This window comes from Panicum virgatum, chromosome 9K, assembly GCF_016808335.1.
Source record: "Panicum virgatum strain AP13 chromosome 9K, P.virgatum_v5, whole genome shotgun sequence".
In the NCBI taxonomy this organism is placed as follows: Eukaryota; Viridiplantae; Streptophyta; class Magnoliopsida; order Poales; family Poaceae; genus Panicum; species Panicum virgatum.
In genome coordinates, this window is record NC_053144.1 from 46,543,337 (window position 1) to 46,557,209 (window position 13,873).

Here is a 13,873-nt window from a genome sequence, read left to right on the forward strand (position 1 = left end):
TCAGCCATCACATGATAAGCCGTCAGGTACGTGGTGGTGCCGTTCGTGCCTGGCGCCATTGTTTATGCTGCATAATGCAAGCATAGTTAATTAATTACCATCAGGCCATCACCATTGACGGGAAGCAGGCAGACAGCTCGAGAAGTAGAGAGAGTCTCGAATGATGCAGGAGCGGGCACGTGGCGCAGGCGACGGCCGGCGCGGCCTTTTGAGCTTGGGGAAAGGGTGGAAGGATCTCACATTAATTCTAGACTACGGCATGGGTGATAGCATTGCATCTGGGATGCCGACGAGCTAGACCACGACGGGACGAGAGTTTCCTTGGTCGCACGCACACTTGCTGCGAAACAGCGTGTGGTCGAGCAGCTACGCGCGCGGCTGGCAACATGGTCAGGCAGGCAACGAGGCGTCGCGTCCGATCACCAAGCAAAGGCCAAGCGCCAATCGCCAATCGAAACGCGTCGAACAAAAGATTATACTATGATGAACCCGTCGGGTGTAGAAACGCGAGTTCGCTGCGCCAGATCCATCTCTAGCTAGCTGCTACAATTGACTAGCGAATAATGAATTGAGCCGGCGGTAGAAGTTGAGTTCTTATTCGGGGACAGCTCTATATACGTTGAGGAATCGCTAAGCATAGCTGACGCCTTGACAGAGATCGATATGGGATAGGTAAAACAGAGGGAGTAACAGGTAAGCTAGTATGGCGGTGATGAATGTGCAAAAGCCGATCGAATTACTCCCACCGTTTTTATTTACATATCGTATTAGATTTGTCTTAAATCAAACATAGCTAACTTCGACCACGTCTATGGAAAAATATAGCCAACTGTACTATCCAACGTTTCCACTGTCAATATATACTTCATGGTGGATTCAATAAAACAAATTTGATATTATAAATATTATTATTTCTTTCTATAAGTCTGGTTTTGCCTAATTTAACTTAGAAGAAACCTAACAAATATGAACATATCAGATCGACGAGCCTTGGAACTTGCGAGTGTTACTCTTTGCTAAGCCGGTTGGGCCAAATTTGCAATCCACGTTCCTTGTCGAGTTGTTGGTGTTTGATTGGACGGGACAATATGTGATAGTTTGCGCGTGCCAAATGACAAGTGGCTTGTCACGACTTGTATAGCCTTATTCAAATATTTCAGTTGACATTCATTCGCAAGTGGAGCTGAACCTAAAAATTGCTGGCATTGGACGGTGGCGTTCTAGTCATCACTTAGTATTATTGATCATTAGGTTTTGCAAAATATAAACAGAAACGAAGCGTGGTTCGCGTGTGGACGTGACTCGGTGAGCATGAGGGCGCGCGCACAGCGGGAGCTTTGAATTTGATTATGGCCGGCCCAGAAGTGGATATCGGAGCCCACTAGGCCCAACGCTTACTACCGCTTCAGCCTACATGTGGGCCACAGCAGGTGGCCCACAATCAGAAAATATGTATGATTTGGGCTTCGCTTGCCTGCTACACGGATGAATTAGCCTAGCAAATGCCGAACAAACAAGGCGTATTAACTCATTTGAGCTTAGTTAGCAGGAACGATCAAGTTCTGATCACAATGCCTCCAAGGCTCCAACCGTGAGCCTTTCAGTTTCATGCCTAAACTAGAATACCCACTGTAAGGCAAGCGTCGCAGCATCACCAAAGATATAGGCAAATAGGCATCCACCGGAACAACATGAACACCAAATACGTAAACGCGTCTTGTGGAATACAAAGAAGAAAAATGGTATCATTGACAATTCTTGAACAAGATTTCTCATAAGCATCCCAGTGTCCACAAAAGTTTGGGTTATGCTTGAATGTCCTTGGGTTCAATATGACAAGTAGAGCATGTTAGCTCAAACCTTTGCACAACAGAGACGAGAGAAGCCACTCGCTTATGTACTAATGCGACGTCAACACCTACTAAACAACATGCCCTAATCCCTATATACTTGAGCTAGCGTAGAGAGTGGATGGTTGCAGCTTTGGGCAGCTAGATAAGTTACCAAAAGTGTCGTGGCACCCATCCCATTTCCTTTGCTCCCTTGCCTCCCAGTAACCTCCAACGTAGCGGAATGTTCCATCTTCGCTATCCCTATGGAACCATCTTGGTTTCCAGCCACTCTCCTGCATCTTCCTTGCCTGCAGACAAGGACATATACATGATCTCAGTTAGAGCAGAAAACCACTGCACGTGAGATCTGATGGTGCAAGCAGTACACCGAAAATTCAAACAAGGAATTTCCAGTGATCAAGATATAGCATTCATGAAAAATGTAGGACAATGAAAAAGAAAAGAAAGAAAGAAAGAATCAAGGGTGCAAGTACAACCATCCGTTGCCTTGTCTCGAGACGCAGTTTTTCGGCATTGGCCTTCTCGTACTCCCCATTCTCCAGGTGTCGCTGATCTGGTCGGAGCCTCGAATCCGTTGGTGGAAGCTTCTCCTTAAAGAGAAGAAGAAAAAAAGTGATTTAGTCTTTTAGGTTCAGAGCTAACAGAACTCAAATGATGGGTTGTATGCATGTTCCATGTCTACCTTGAGCTCCGGTGTCAGCTCATTTAATGTTATTGCAAATGAGGACAGGTTGTACCGAGTAGGATTGGCTGAAGGCTTGTTTTTCTCCCACAGCAAAGTGGCACCAGTACTCTGGTGTGAGCCATGGGATTTCACCATTGAGGCATCATCACCGATGATACAATGCACACTTTCATCCCACTTCCCCATCAAGGTTGCAACCTTGGTTCCATCAGCATCCTTGACAACTCCTTGAACCTTGCATAGAGCTAGATATATTAGTATGACCCAAATCAGTTTGATGTGTGGTTGCTCTTTTTCTTTCTTTACCTGGCGAGGATTTCTATCAAGGAAAGACTGCTCTTTAAACGTCAGCTTGCATGAATATCGTCTATTTCCACTTATGTTCATTGTGCCATGGTGATGGCAATAGACTCGACCAAGGATAAGATTATTAATTGTTGTTGTAACCTGACAAGGAAAATAAAAACATTTAAGCCTAATTGGATTACATATCTTTCAGATCTCAGAGTGTACATGTGCAGAGAGCCAGAGAGGCAGTAGTTTTCCAGTAGTAAAAGAATTGACTGGAGAAACAGTGGAGGATAGACTGGGGAAACATTCCTTTCAAGAAAATCAGAGAGTGTTGAAATTAGTTAGATAGTGTTCATAAAACCGGTGGAGGATAGACTGGAGAAACATTCTTTTCAAGAAAAAAAAAAAGCCTGGAGAAACAAAGTTGGATAGTTTCCAATCATAAAAAGTAAATAGTATTGAGTATTTGCCGTTGATGAAGAATTCGTACCTTGCTCCACTGGAAAGTTTCTCCATCATCAAACTCTAATGTTAACACACCATCAGGATCCAGTTGAATGGATTGTCCCCAGAATTTGCTCTTAAGATTGCTATCTCCCCAAAATTTCCAACCTTTCCCCTCACAGTGGCATGCCATGACCATAGGATGATGACTAACCTGGTGCCCAGAATAAACAAGCACATTCAAGTATTTTCTCATACACAACAGAACTGTCAAAATACTCATGCTAGAATTTAGATCCATGTCAGCAATGTTATCGTGATTACTCTTTCAGGATACTTCCATGTTCAATAGGGTTTGTTAAGTGAGCAAACGACAATTAAGTGTACGCTGAATTTATATGATGGGTACCAAACTAACCTTCTCAGAGAAAAAACGGATCCCCTTTTCAGGGTAATCAGCTTCATAGGTTTCCCCCAGCAATGGATTGAAAGGTTTGCAGGGGCGACAATCTGTGGAAGCATATCCGGAGACCGCAAAAGCAGCAACATAAATAATTCTCATCAGACCATTCCCCTGAATGTAGAAGCACAATTATGATATTACTATCAAATGAATTTAGTATAAATACAAAAGAAACGCCACTAGTCTGAGAACCGAATGATACCACGGTTGGTACAGTCTCCCGTCAAGGAGGATACCCTACCATATTCAAACCCTAGAGCTCGCAAAATGTAGGTACCTCCCTGAGAACTGATTTCATAGAGTTTCCTGGCCATTTAGGATTTGATGCTCCATTATTTAAGACAAAAGCTACGGGGATATAATTATCATCTCACCATAGTTGAGTTCTTCTAGAAACACCACTAATCAACATTCATGAAAATGATGCCGAATCAGATGAACTCCATCAGCCACTAAATTGACTCCAATGTCAAGTGTTATGTGTTTAATGACTGAAAGTTAAATTTCCCAATTTAATTTAGGTGTTTGGTTCAGATTTTCATTCCAAAGAAAAGAAAGTGCATCTCAGAGGAAAGAATGAAGGTATAGAAACATACATACCCTTAAACCATATTCATATGCACGATCCAATAAATAAGAGTACTCCAATTCCTCAAAGCACTTCTGAAGAGAAGATAGAGGCTCATTAAAGTAAACAGGAAGGCAGACTCTTGTGAGATCCTTTCCAACATTGTCTTTGATCATTGACCAAAGGCTAACACCTTTCTCCTTTTCTACTGGTTCAGGCAACTTTGTGCGCCTTTTCGAATATGAAAGATCATCTTTGGCCTTGTCGGTAGTTAGTGACTCAATAGATCTATGATCTTCATTTCCATTGTTTATGCATCTCCTTCTCATGTCAGGACTTGCAGCGAAGTCACTGAAACTTTGTCTTGTATCGTAGAAATGAAATTCATCTCCATCTGATAGTTCACTAATCTCTTGTTTGCCAACATCATCAGATTCTGTGTTGCTATATTCTGATGGGAAAACAAAAGTAGGGACGGTAAGCATATTGCAAAAAGTGCAAGAGAAAGGAAAATAGGCATCCGATGAAGCTATAAATCCATAACAATGCACAGGCTCGGCCTATTTCTTGACATTCCAACCATTTGATATTCAGGGTAATACAAGTAAAGAAAAACATAAGGTGCACTGCTCATGAGATATGAATGAGTAGCAACAGTTCACTTGTGTGTTAACCATATATCATGCTTTTGAATATTGACATTTTCCTGGATATTCATTGCCAAAAAGTAGGTTGCATCTAACCGACATCTTTACAGGTTGCATGACAGGACACTGTTAGTGATACTCAAATTTCACTTCATATGATCAAATGAAGCTAAGAAAGAAGCCATATACTGAAACATCACTCATGAAGAAAATGAGTCTAGCATCAGTAGTGCGAGTTAATTGTGCAATGAACTTCTTCACAGCTATATGGAGCAGTGGATATAAGCACCACAAATGAAAGGCTTATCATGGCAAGGGGGGAAAAAGTTACACCACAGTTACCAAGTAAACTTTTTTATTTGTGCGACCCTCACTTTTTCAAACAAAAATAAGAAGGAGCAACAAGAGGAACATCAAGTACCACTACATTTTCCAGAGCTGGAGCAGTCATGCTTGAACAACTCCAACTGTGGCTTCTCGGTGACAGTTGTATCTACTGAATTAACTACCTGCAGGAACAGCAGAAAGTTTCTGGTCAATGGATAAAATCCCAACAATTTAGTGTTTGACTACAACCGCATTCCAAATAACCTTTTCAATAAACATGTGACTGTATATTTGGCTTGTAAGTTATTATTAGTATGTCTATGTCTATCTTCTTAATACAAGAAATCTTGATCAAACCAAGGTTAGCACAAATGAAACAGAATATGGTTGTAACCTGCTGAATATACAGAAATCAATCCATACAGTATGGTCATGTCCAGTACCCTATTGGAGGAACAAACAAAATCACTTGGAAATAAATTCTAAAGATTATGAACACTAGTTTTTATGATGTGGAATAACCAATAAGATATTGTAACATGAATGGTAACTTTATAAGCTGCTTATTTTGCCTAATGAGTTTCAAGAAAATGTTACCTCAACTTCCCGTGGAAGACTGCCAATAAAGCTTAAATACTCTTCACAACGCTGCTTCATCTGTGTCTGGTACTGCGAAAATTCTGAATGAACAATCTGCTCACAGTCTTTAATAACTGCCTCACCAACACCTTCAGCATGCAAGCGATTTCTGAGCTTTTCTGTGGAAAATGATGCATCATTCTGGTCACCCGATAAATCCCCATTAAAAGAATATTCACTTCTTGCAGTGACAAGCGCTTCAATCCAAGTCGCCCGATCCTTGGCACAACCAGTCCTCAGTTGAAGTGTTTTGGTTGGAGTAATTATATAGAACCGTTTGTCATCTGATTTACTTTCACTAAATGATGATATCTACAAAAGAGAGAGAGAGAGAGAGAATGACTAAACCACCAACCATTCTATTCAGAAGCACTGAAGCAGCACAATTACTGAATCCTTGTACTGTCATAAATGAAGTAGCCTAGTGTTTAGTGGTGCAATTAAATTGTTACATGCATGGAAATTACTGGATGACATTGTGATATGCATTCTTCAGTTCTTCTACCTACAGATTTACAAACCCATTGTACATGACAGAATAGGAAGTGATCTAACTTCACGGTTTGACGTAATCCGAGTGGCCAAACCACCATGGTTACACTTGCAGTCATGCAGTTCACTTCAAATAATATCTGAAACCTCCAACAGCTGTGCCAACTCATCGCTGCTTCATCCAGCTAAAGAACTACATAGCCAAAAAACCAAACAGATTTAAAGCCCATTGACTAGAGCAGAGGCTAGCAGGCGAGGGACCGTTCAGGAGACGGGAAAAAGATGAGCCCCAAAAAAGCTCCCAGACCCTTTAAATGGCTACAGACACAATGAGACAGCGTGATCCGTACCACCTCACATTCCCACCAACCCACGGACGCCAAATACAACCCAAACGGAGGCGCCACGCCATCAGGCCGTTTGAACAAGATCCAGCTGGAACCTGGAAGCCCAGATTGTCCCCACCCGCCCCTTTATCCCCCCGAGCTGTGAGCACGGAGCACGGAGCACGGGACAAGCTCGCCACTGTTGCAAGTCGATGCAAAGACTGTAGTTTCACACCGCGCAGTGGTGCTACCCGACGAGCTGAGGCTGTAAAAGGCCAGCTCCAATCAAAACAAGGCATCGCTTTATCCCTCAGGCGGTATAGCCATTGCTTGTAACTTTCCATCATTCCTTTAGGCCCTCTTTACAACAACAACAACATAGCCTTTTTTCCCAAGCAAGTTGGGGTAGGCTAGAGATGAAACCCGAAAGAAATAAGTTCAAGGTTCAGGCACATTGATAGCTAGTCTCCAAGCGCTCCTATACAAAGCTATCTCTTTAGAGATATTCCAATCCTTAAGGTCTCTCTTAACCAACTCATCCCATGTCAGTTTAGGTCTACCTCTACCCCTCTTTATATTATCGACCCGCTCAAGAACCTCATTACGCACCGGCGCCTCAGGAGGCCTACGTTGGACATGTCCAAACCATCTCAGCCGATGCTGAGTAAGTTTCTCCTCAATTGGTGCCACTCCGATCCTATCCCGAATAACTTCGTTCCGGACTCTATCCCTCCTTGTGTGCCCGCAAAACTACCGCAACATCTGCATCTCTGCTACACTCAGTTGCTGGACATGTCGCCTTTTTGTATGCCAATATTCAGCACCGTATAACATCGCCGGACGAATTGCTATCCTATAGAATTTGCCTTTTAGCTTTTGTGGCACCATCTTGTCACAAAGGATGCCAGAAGCTTGCCGTCATTTCAAACAGCCAGCTGAAATTCTATGCCTAACATCTACATCAATGTCGTCATCCTTTTGTAGCACCAATCCTAAATACCGAAAAGTATCCTTCTGAACCACCACTTGCCCATCTAGACTAACGTCTCCCCCCTCATGCCTAGTCGTGCTGAAATCGCACATCATGTATTCGGTCTTGGTCCTACTAAGTCTGAACTCTTTCGACTCTAACGTGCGTCTCAACAGCTCTAACTTCCTATTAACCCCTACCCTACTCTCGTCAACTAGCACCACATCATCAGCAAAGAGCATACACCAAGGGATCTCACCTTGTATATTCCTTGTGACCTCATCCATCACTAAAACAAATAAATAAGGACTCAATGCTGACCCCTGGTGTAGGCCTATGTTAATAGGAAAGTCAGTGGTGTTGCCATCACATGTCTGGACAAACGTCGTCGCATCCTTGTACATATCCTTAATGAGAATAATATACTTAGTTGGGACTTTGTGCTTCTCCAAAGCCCACCACATGATATTTCTCGGTACTTTGTCATATGTCTTCTCAAGGTCAATGAAGATCATGTGCAAGTCCTTCTTCTGCTCCCTATATCTCTCCATCAATTGTCGTATTAAGAAAATCGCCTCCATAGTTGACCTTCCAGACATGAACCCAAATTGGTTTTGGGTCACACTTGTCACTCTTCTTAGGCGATGCTCGATAACCCTCTCCCAAAACTTCATCGTATGGCTCATCAGCTTAATCTCACGGTAATTAATACAACTTTGAACATCGCCCTTGTTTTTGAAGATAGGTACTAATATACTTCTGCTCCACTCTTCCGGCATCTTGTTTGACTGAAAAATGAGATTAAAAAGCTTAGTTAACCTTACTATTGCTCTATCTCCTAGGCATCTCCACACCTCAATGGAGTTACCATCAGGGCCCATCGCTTTACCTCCTTTCATCCGCTTCAAAGCCTCCCCGATCTCTACCTCCTGAATTCTCACAAAACGTCTGTTGGTATCGTCAAAAGAGTCATCTAACTCAAGGGTAGGGCCCTCACTCTCCCCATTAAACAACTTGTCGAAATACTCTCTCTATCTATCCATGATCTCATCCTTCACTAGCAGTCGATCTGTCCCATCCTTAATGTATTTGATTTGGTTAATGTCCCTTGTCTTCCGCTCGCGGATCCTAGCCATCCTATAAATGTCCTTCTCCCCTTCTTTCGTGGCTATCCGGTGATACAGGTCATCATACGCCTTATCCTTTACTACACTCACAGCTCGCGTTGCAACCCTCTTCGCTAATTTATAGCCCTCGATGTTGGCTGCACTCTTGTCAAGGTGGAGGGCCCTGTTTAGTTCCTAAAAATTCTCAAGATTTCTCATCACATCAAATTTTTTGATATATGCATATAACATTAAATATAGTTTAAAAAATAACTAATTACACAGTTTAGCTGAAAATGATGAAATGAATCTTTTGAGCCTAATTAGTCCAAAATTGGACACTAATTATCAAATAAAAACAAAAGTGATACAGTAGTCAATCCCAACAAATTTCACCAACTAAACACACGCTTAATAAGTGTGTGTTTCCAGGAGACCCCGCCGCAGATCGTGACGACTGTACGGCACGAGGCGGACATGGCCCGTGCTGAGAGTGCGACTTTACAGCTGGAGACTGGAGTTGCGCCTGTGCTCGTCTGTTGGACTGTTCCAATCCGACGTAACACGGGAACCGAGGGAGGAGGCATCGCGGCGGTCGCCTAATTTCGAAGTATACTAGGATTTGCGCGATGAGATGCCTAGTGCTCCACTATTCAACGAATGAGTTGGCGTGATGTTTCCAATTGTTTTGGGGAAGGCGTGGTAGGAATGCGCAGTCGCTCTAAACAATGGCAACGAGATCATGGCGAATGGGGGGACTATGGGAGTGGGCAGGGCAAAAATGGAGGAATCAAATAGCGAGAGGGAGGGAAGGGGAGAGAGGGAGCTCGGGGGCGTCACCTTGAGATGCACGAATCCGATGGGCCGCTCCGCGGCTCCCCCGGCGCCGCGCGCCACCCCGATGAGCCTGGCGCCGCCCGCGGCCTCGGCGGCGGGGTGCGGCTCGGCCGCGACGCGGCGGCGGATCTTGGAGTAGGCGAGCACGCCCCCGCGGATCGCGAACCACCGCGGGCGCCAGCCCTTGCCGATGTTGGTCCACTTGTACAGCACGCCCGCCACCGCCGGCGCCTCCTCCGGCGTCTCCGGCGGCGGGGAGCGGCCGCCGCCCGCCGCGAGCCCCCCGCCCGAGCCCGGCCACTCCCCGGCGAGGCAGCAGAGCGGGTGCATCTCCCACGCCCGCATCGCCGCCCCGATCTCTCCTCGCTCTCTCTCTCTCTCTTCTAGTCTTCTTCTCTCTCTCACGCGGCCTCCATTCGGGCGGGGATTACTCTATTCGGCCGGCGGATTCGGTCCGCGTTGGGTGGCGAGTGGAGCGAGGAGACGAGACGTGGACTCACGGTGGGGGGCGGGGGCTTTTATGCTCGTAGCCTTGCGCCCGACGCCTCCGCCTCCGCCTCCGCGAGTCCGCAACAGTTCGAAGCGGCTCACGCGAGGGCGACGGCGTCTTCGCGAGCAAGGCAGTCGCCGGCGCGCGTCCTGCGCTGCGCGCCCCTGCTGGCTGCTGCCTCTGCCTGCCTGGCCGGCCCGTGCGTTCCCGGCGCGGTGGCCCCGCCTGTCGGTGGATGCGTGCCCGCGCGCGCCTGTGATGGGGCCGCTTCCGCGGCCGGGCTGGTTGCGGACAGTTGGCCGGTTGGGCCCCGCGTGGCAGTGGCCGTCCCCGTCCGTGGCGTGCGCGTTTGGGCTGGGTCAGGCTGGTTGGCCCGGTCAGTGGAACGGGCGGGCGGGTGGGGCGAGTAATTTCGGTGCAGTGCAGCTGGGCACGACCTCCGGCTGGGCTGTAGGCACGCTGGCGAGCGGGGCCTACCTGACAGTTGTTGGCTCTCTGCCAGTGAAAAAAATACAGCTGGCTCGCTGGCTCTGCGCCGCATTGGTGTGCACTGTTTCAAAGCCCCCATTTGTTCAAGTTCGAGAGAGGGGGGGGGCTAGTCGAAAGAAAAAAAAAGTTTGCTCCGACAGGAAATGCCTGAGAAGAGATTAGAGAATAGTGCGCGCACCTCGCATGCATCGAAATGGACGGTACCATATAGAGGATGAGCGGAGAGAGAACGAAGCATCCCCCTGGTCCATGGTCCTCAGCCTACCACCACTATGCTACGATAGAACAGCTCGGAACAGAGCATCGGCCTGACCACGACCGCCCGCCGCAGCCACCAACGACGAGCGCGCGAATCTAGCGGCGGCCTAAACAAACTACTCTCTCTCTCTCTCTCTCTCCCTAATCTCTCTGCACACAAACTCCACCCGGCCAACCAAACGTCTCCATCCCACGCGCACGCAAGCAGGTCGTGCGCGGCCCGCCCGACCTGTTGTGGCCGTTCGCCACGGCGCGACACCGCCCGTCCAAGGAAAACGTGCTCGCCATGCAAGCCCCGCCCATCCGCCGCCGTCGCGTCGCGGCTCGCCCGGGCCCGGCGGTGGCGGTGGGGGCTGTGGCTGGAGAATCTTAGCTAGCTCCCTCTCCCCATGGCGTGCGCTCGCGGTGGTTGCTGCCTCGCTTTACACGGGCAGCGGCGTCCCAAACTCTCATGTGGCCTCCGCCGTCTTCGGCGCTCTCCGTCGTCGTTGCTTTGCCGCGTCGGTGAAGTTCCGTCGCCGCGAAGCTCCCGGCTGACCGGACCGGGCGCACTAGCTACCACGCAGGCCGCCGTCAGAGGAGCGCGGCTCGGGCTGTGTTTAGATCCGCGAAAAATGGGTAGAAAATGTTACATCGGATACTGTAGTATACGGAAGCACTTTTCGTTTGTTTGTGATAAATATTGTTCTATTATAGGCTAACTAGGCTCAAAAGATTCGTCTCGCAACGTACATCAAAACTAGATAATTAGTTTTTTTATTTACCTACATTTAGTACTCCATGCATGAGCTATTTGCTATATTTAATGTTTCGATGTGATTTTGATGCGATGGAAAGTTTGGAAAGTTTGGAGGAATGAGAGGGAAGTGAACACAGCCTAGTAAGTTCTTTTTGTACGAAAAAGTAAGATTATAAGGATCTCCGGCGCACATTGACGCACGATAAGGTCGACAGTCCGCATCAATTTTTTTTCCTTCATTTTTTTTTCAAAGTTCGCTCGACCGACGACGCACCTTAAAAGGTTTTATCCATGGGCTAGTTGGGAACCACGGTTAGGCCCGGCCCCTTCTTTGTTGGAGCCCTTTTGTTTTGACATTTGAGGCGGTTTTTTTATTTTTATATTTTTTATTTTCGTTTTTTGTAAAATATATTTTCTTGTTCAAAATTTACATGAATATACCCCAGCCGCCCAGCTGCCGGGCGGCCGGGACCTGTCCGCCCGGCAGCCGGGCGGCGGGGGCTTATCTGAAAAAAAAAGTCGACAAAAAATTGCGCCGAGGTCCCTGAAGGACCGGCCGCCCGGCAGCGGGGCGGCTAGCCCTCCAGGCCGCCCGGCAGAGGAGCGGCGGGCCCTGGCCGCCCGCCTGCGGGGCGACCGGACCCCCAACTCTATATAAGGTGTTGGCTGCCCCTCACCCCCCTCATTTGCCTCACTAAAAATACAGAAAAAAAAAAGAAAAGAGAGGGAGGAAGGGAGAGGAGGGGTGAGGGAGAAGCAAAGCGGCGAAGCCCTGCCGGATTTTCAAGCCGGTGACTGTAAGTAACTGAAATTTTCTACATTTTATAAATAGATTATGTTGTAATTATTTTTTTGAAACAGTAGATTAGCAATCAGTTCAATTATTGTTAAGAGTGATTAGTGGTACATTTAGGTGCAGTTACTTATAGTGATTAATGTTGATATAGTACATTTAGTGTTAGATTTAGTATTATAAAATACTAGAAAATTATTAGAGAAGTATTAGAAAATCAAAAAAATGCAAGATAATATTAGAAAATTGTAGAAAATGTTAGAAAATTGTAGAAAATTATAGAAAATGTTAGAAAATTGTAGAGAATGTTAGAAAATTATAGAAAATGTTAGAAAATTGTAGAAAATTATAGAAACTATTTTGTTAAAACAGTAGATTAGCAATCAGTTTAATTATTATTAGGACTGATTAGTGGTACATTTAGATGTAGTTACTTGTAGTGATTATCGTTGATACAGTACATTAGCAATCTAATTAATTAATGTTAGTAGTGATTATTGCTAGATTAAATATTAGAAAGTACTAGAAAATTGTTAGAGAAGTATTAGAAAGTCTTAAAAATTGCAAGATAATATTAGAAAATTTGTAAAATGTTAGAAAATATTAGAAATTATTATAAATTGTTAGAAAATCTTAGAAATTATTTAGGAAATATAAGGAACTATTAGAAATATTTAGATGTGTGTGATTGTATTGTTTTGATCTTACGTGGTAGGTATGGCCGGGGTTACTCCTGCGTTGCTGGACCCAACAATAGACTCGGGTCACCGGTCCTTCCTTGCGAAGGATCGCACCAAGAACTAAACATGATGCGTCCGCATCCACCTGCAGAGTTGGTTCCTGTAGACCCACGATGGGTGCCCAGGTGATATGTCGTCTATTTTCTGTTTTTATCCGTTATACATTCCGTTATATAATGTATTAACATTTGTGCACTGTATGATGTAGGCTGAGCGAGGCATGTCTTCTCACTGTGGCTCGTCTTGCTGAGAGTGCTTTGGTGAAGCTAGACAGGTCTCTACTTTCATCTCTCGTTGACAGATGGAGACCTGAGACACACACGTTCCACCTCCCTTGTGGGGAGATGGCACCGACCCTGCAGGACGTTGCGATGCTACTTGGTCTTTCTATCACTGGAGATGCTGTCGGGCCCCGCGTGGTACCTTCTACGTGGCTGGAGGATCTTGAGGAACGTTTTGCAGGTGTTGCCACCACGATTGATCCTGAAGATTTCAATGAGCACCCACAGTCGAAAGGTCCTTCCAAGTCATGGCTCCTACAGTTTCAGGTACAATTTCAGACAAAACGATGTGTTGATGTATTTTATGGCTTTGAAATACCTCATGTGTTTCTTATTCTCAATGTTCGTACTTCATTGCAGCCGGATCTGTTGGCAGCCGATGCTGATGAGTACAGCGTGACTAGATCACTCGAGGCATACCTGCTGTGGTTGTTT

The 13,873-nt window shown here is 45.9% G+C and overlaps 1 protein-coding gene across 3 annotated transcripts; it reads right to left on the bottom strand.

Moving 5' to 3' along the window:
• Positions 1 to 1,711: 1,711 nt before the first annotated feature.
• On the bottom strand, positions 1,712 to 10,204 carry LOC120651724 (oxysterol-binding protein-related protein 2A-like). 3 transcript variants are annotated; one of them, XM_039929324.1, is made up of 10 exons: positions 9,652 to 10,197; positions 5,876 to 6,229; positions 5,373 to 5,460; positions 4,337 to 4,755; positions 3,692 to 3,847; positions 3,320 to 3,487; positions 2,845 to 2,985; positions 2,536 to 2,772; positions 2,330 to 2,443; positions 1,712 to 2,140 (listed from the first exon to the last, which is right to left on the bottom strand). In XM_039929324.1, exons 1-10 carry the CDS (start codon positions 9,991 to 9,993, stop codon positions 1,943 to 1,945), a joined length of 2,217 nt encoding a protein of 738 aa, XP_039785258.1. In that variant the 5' UTR covers positions 9,994 to 10,197; the 3' UTR covers positions 1,712 to 1,942. The 3 variants fall into 3 exon arrangements, with proteins under 3 accessions (XP_039785258.1, XP_039785259.1, XP_039785257.1); XM_039929325.1 differs by lacking the exon at positions 9,652 to 10,197 and adding an exon at positions 6,473 to 6,564; XM_039929323.1 differs by having other exon boundaries at positions 2,536 to 2,985; positions 9,652 to 10,204.
• Between the last annotated feature and the right edge of the window lie 3,669 nt (positions 10,205 to 13,873).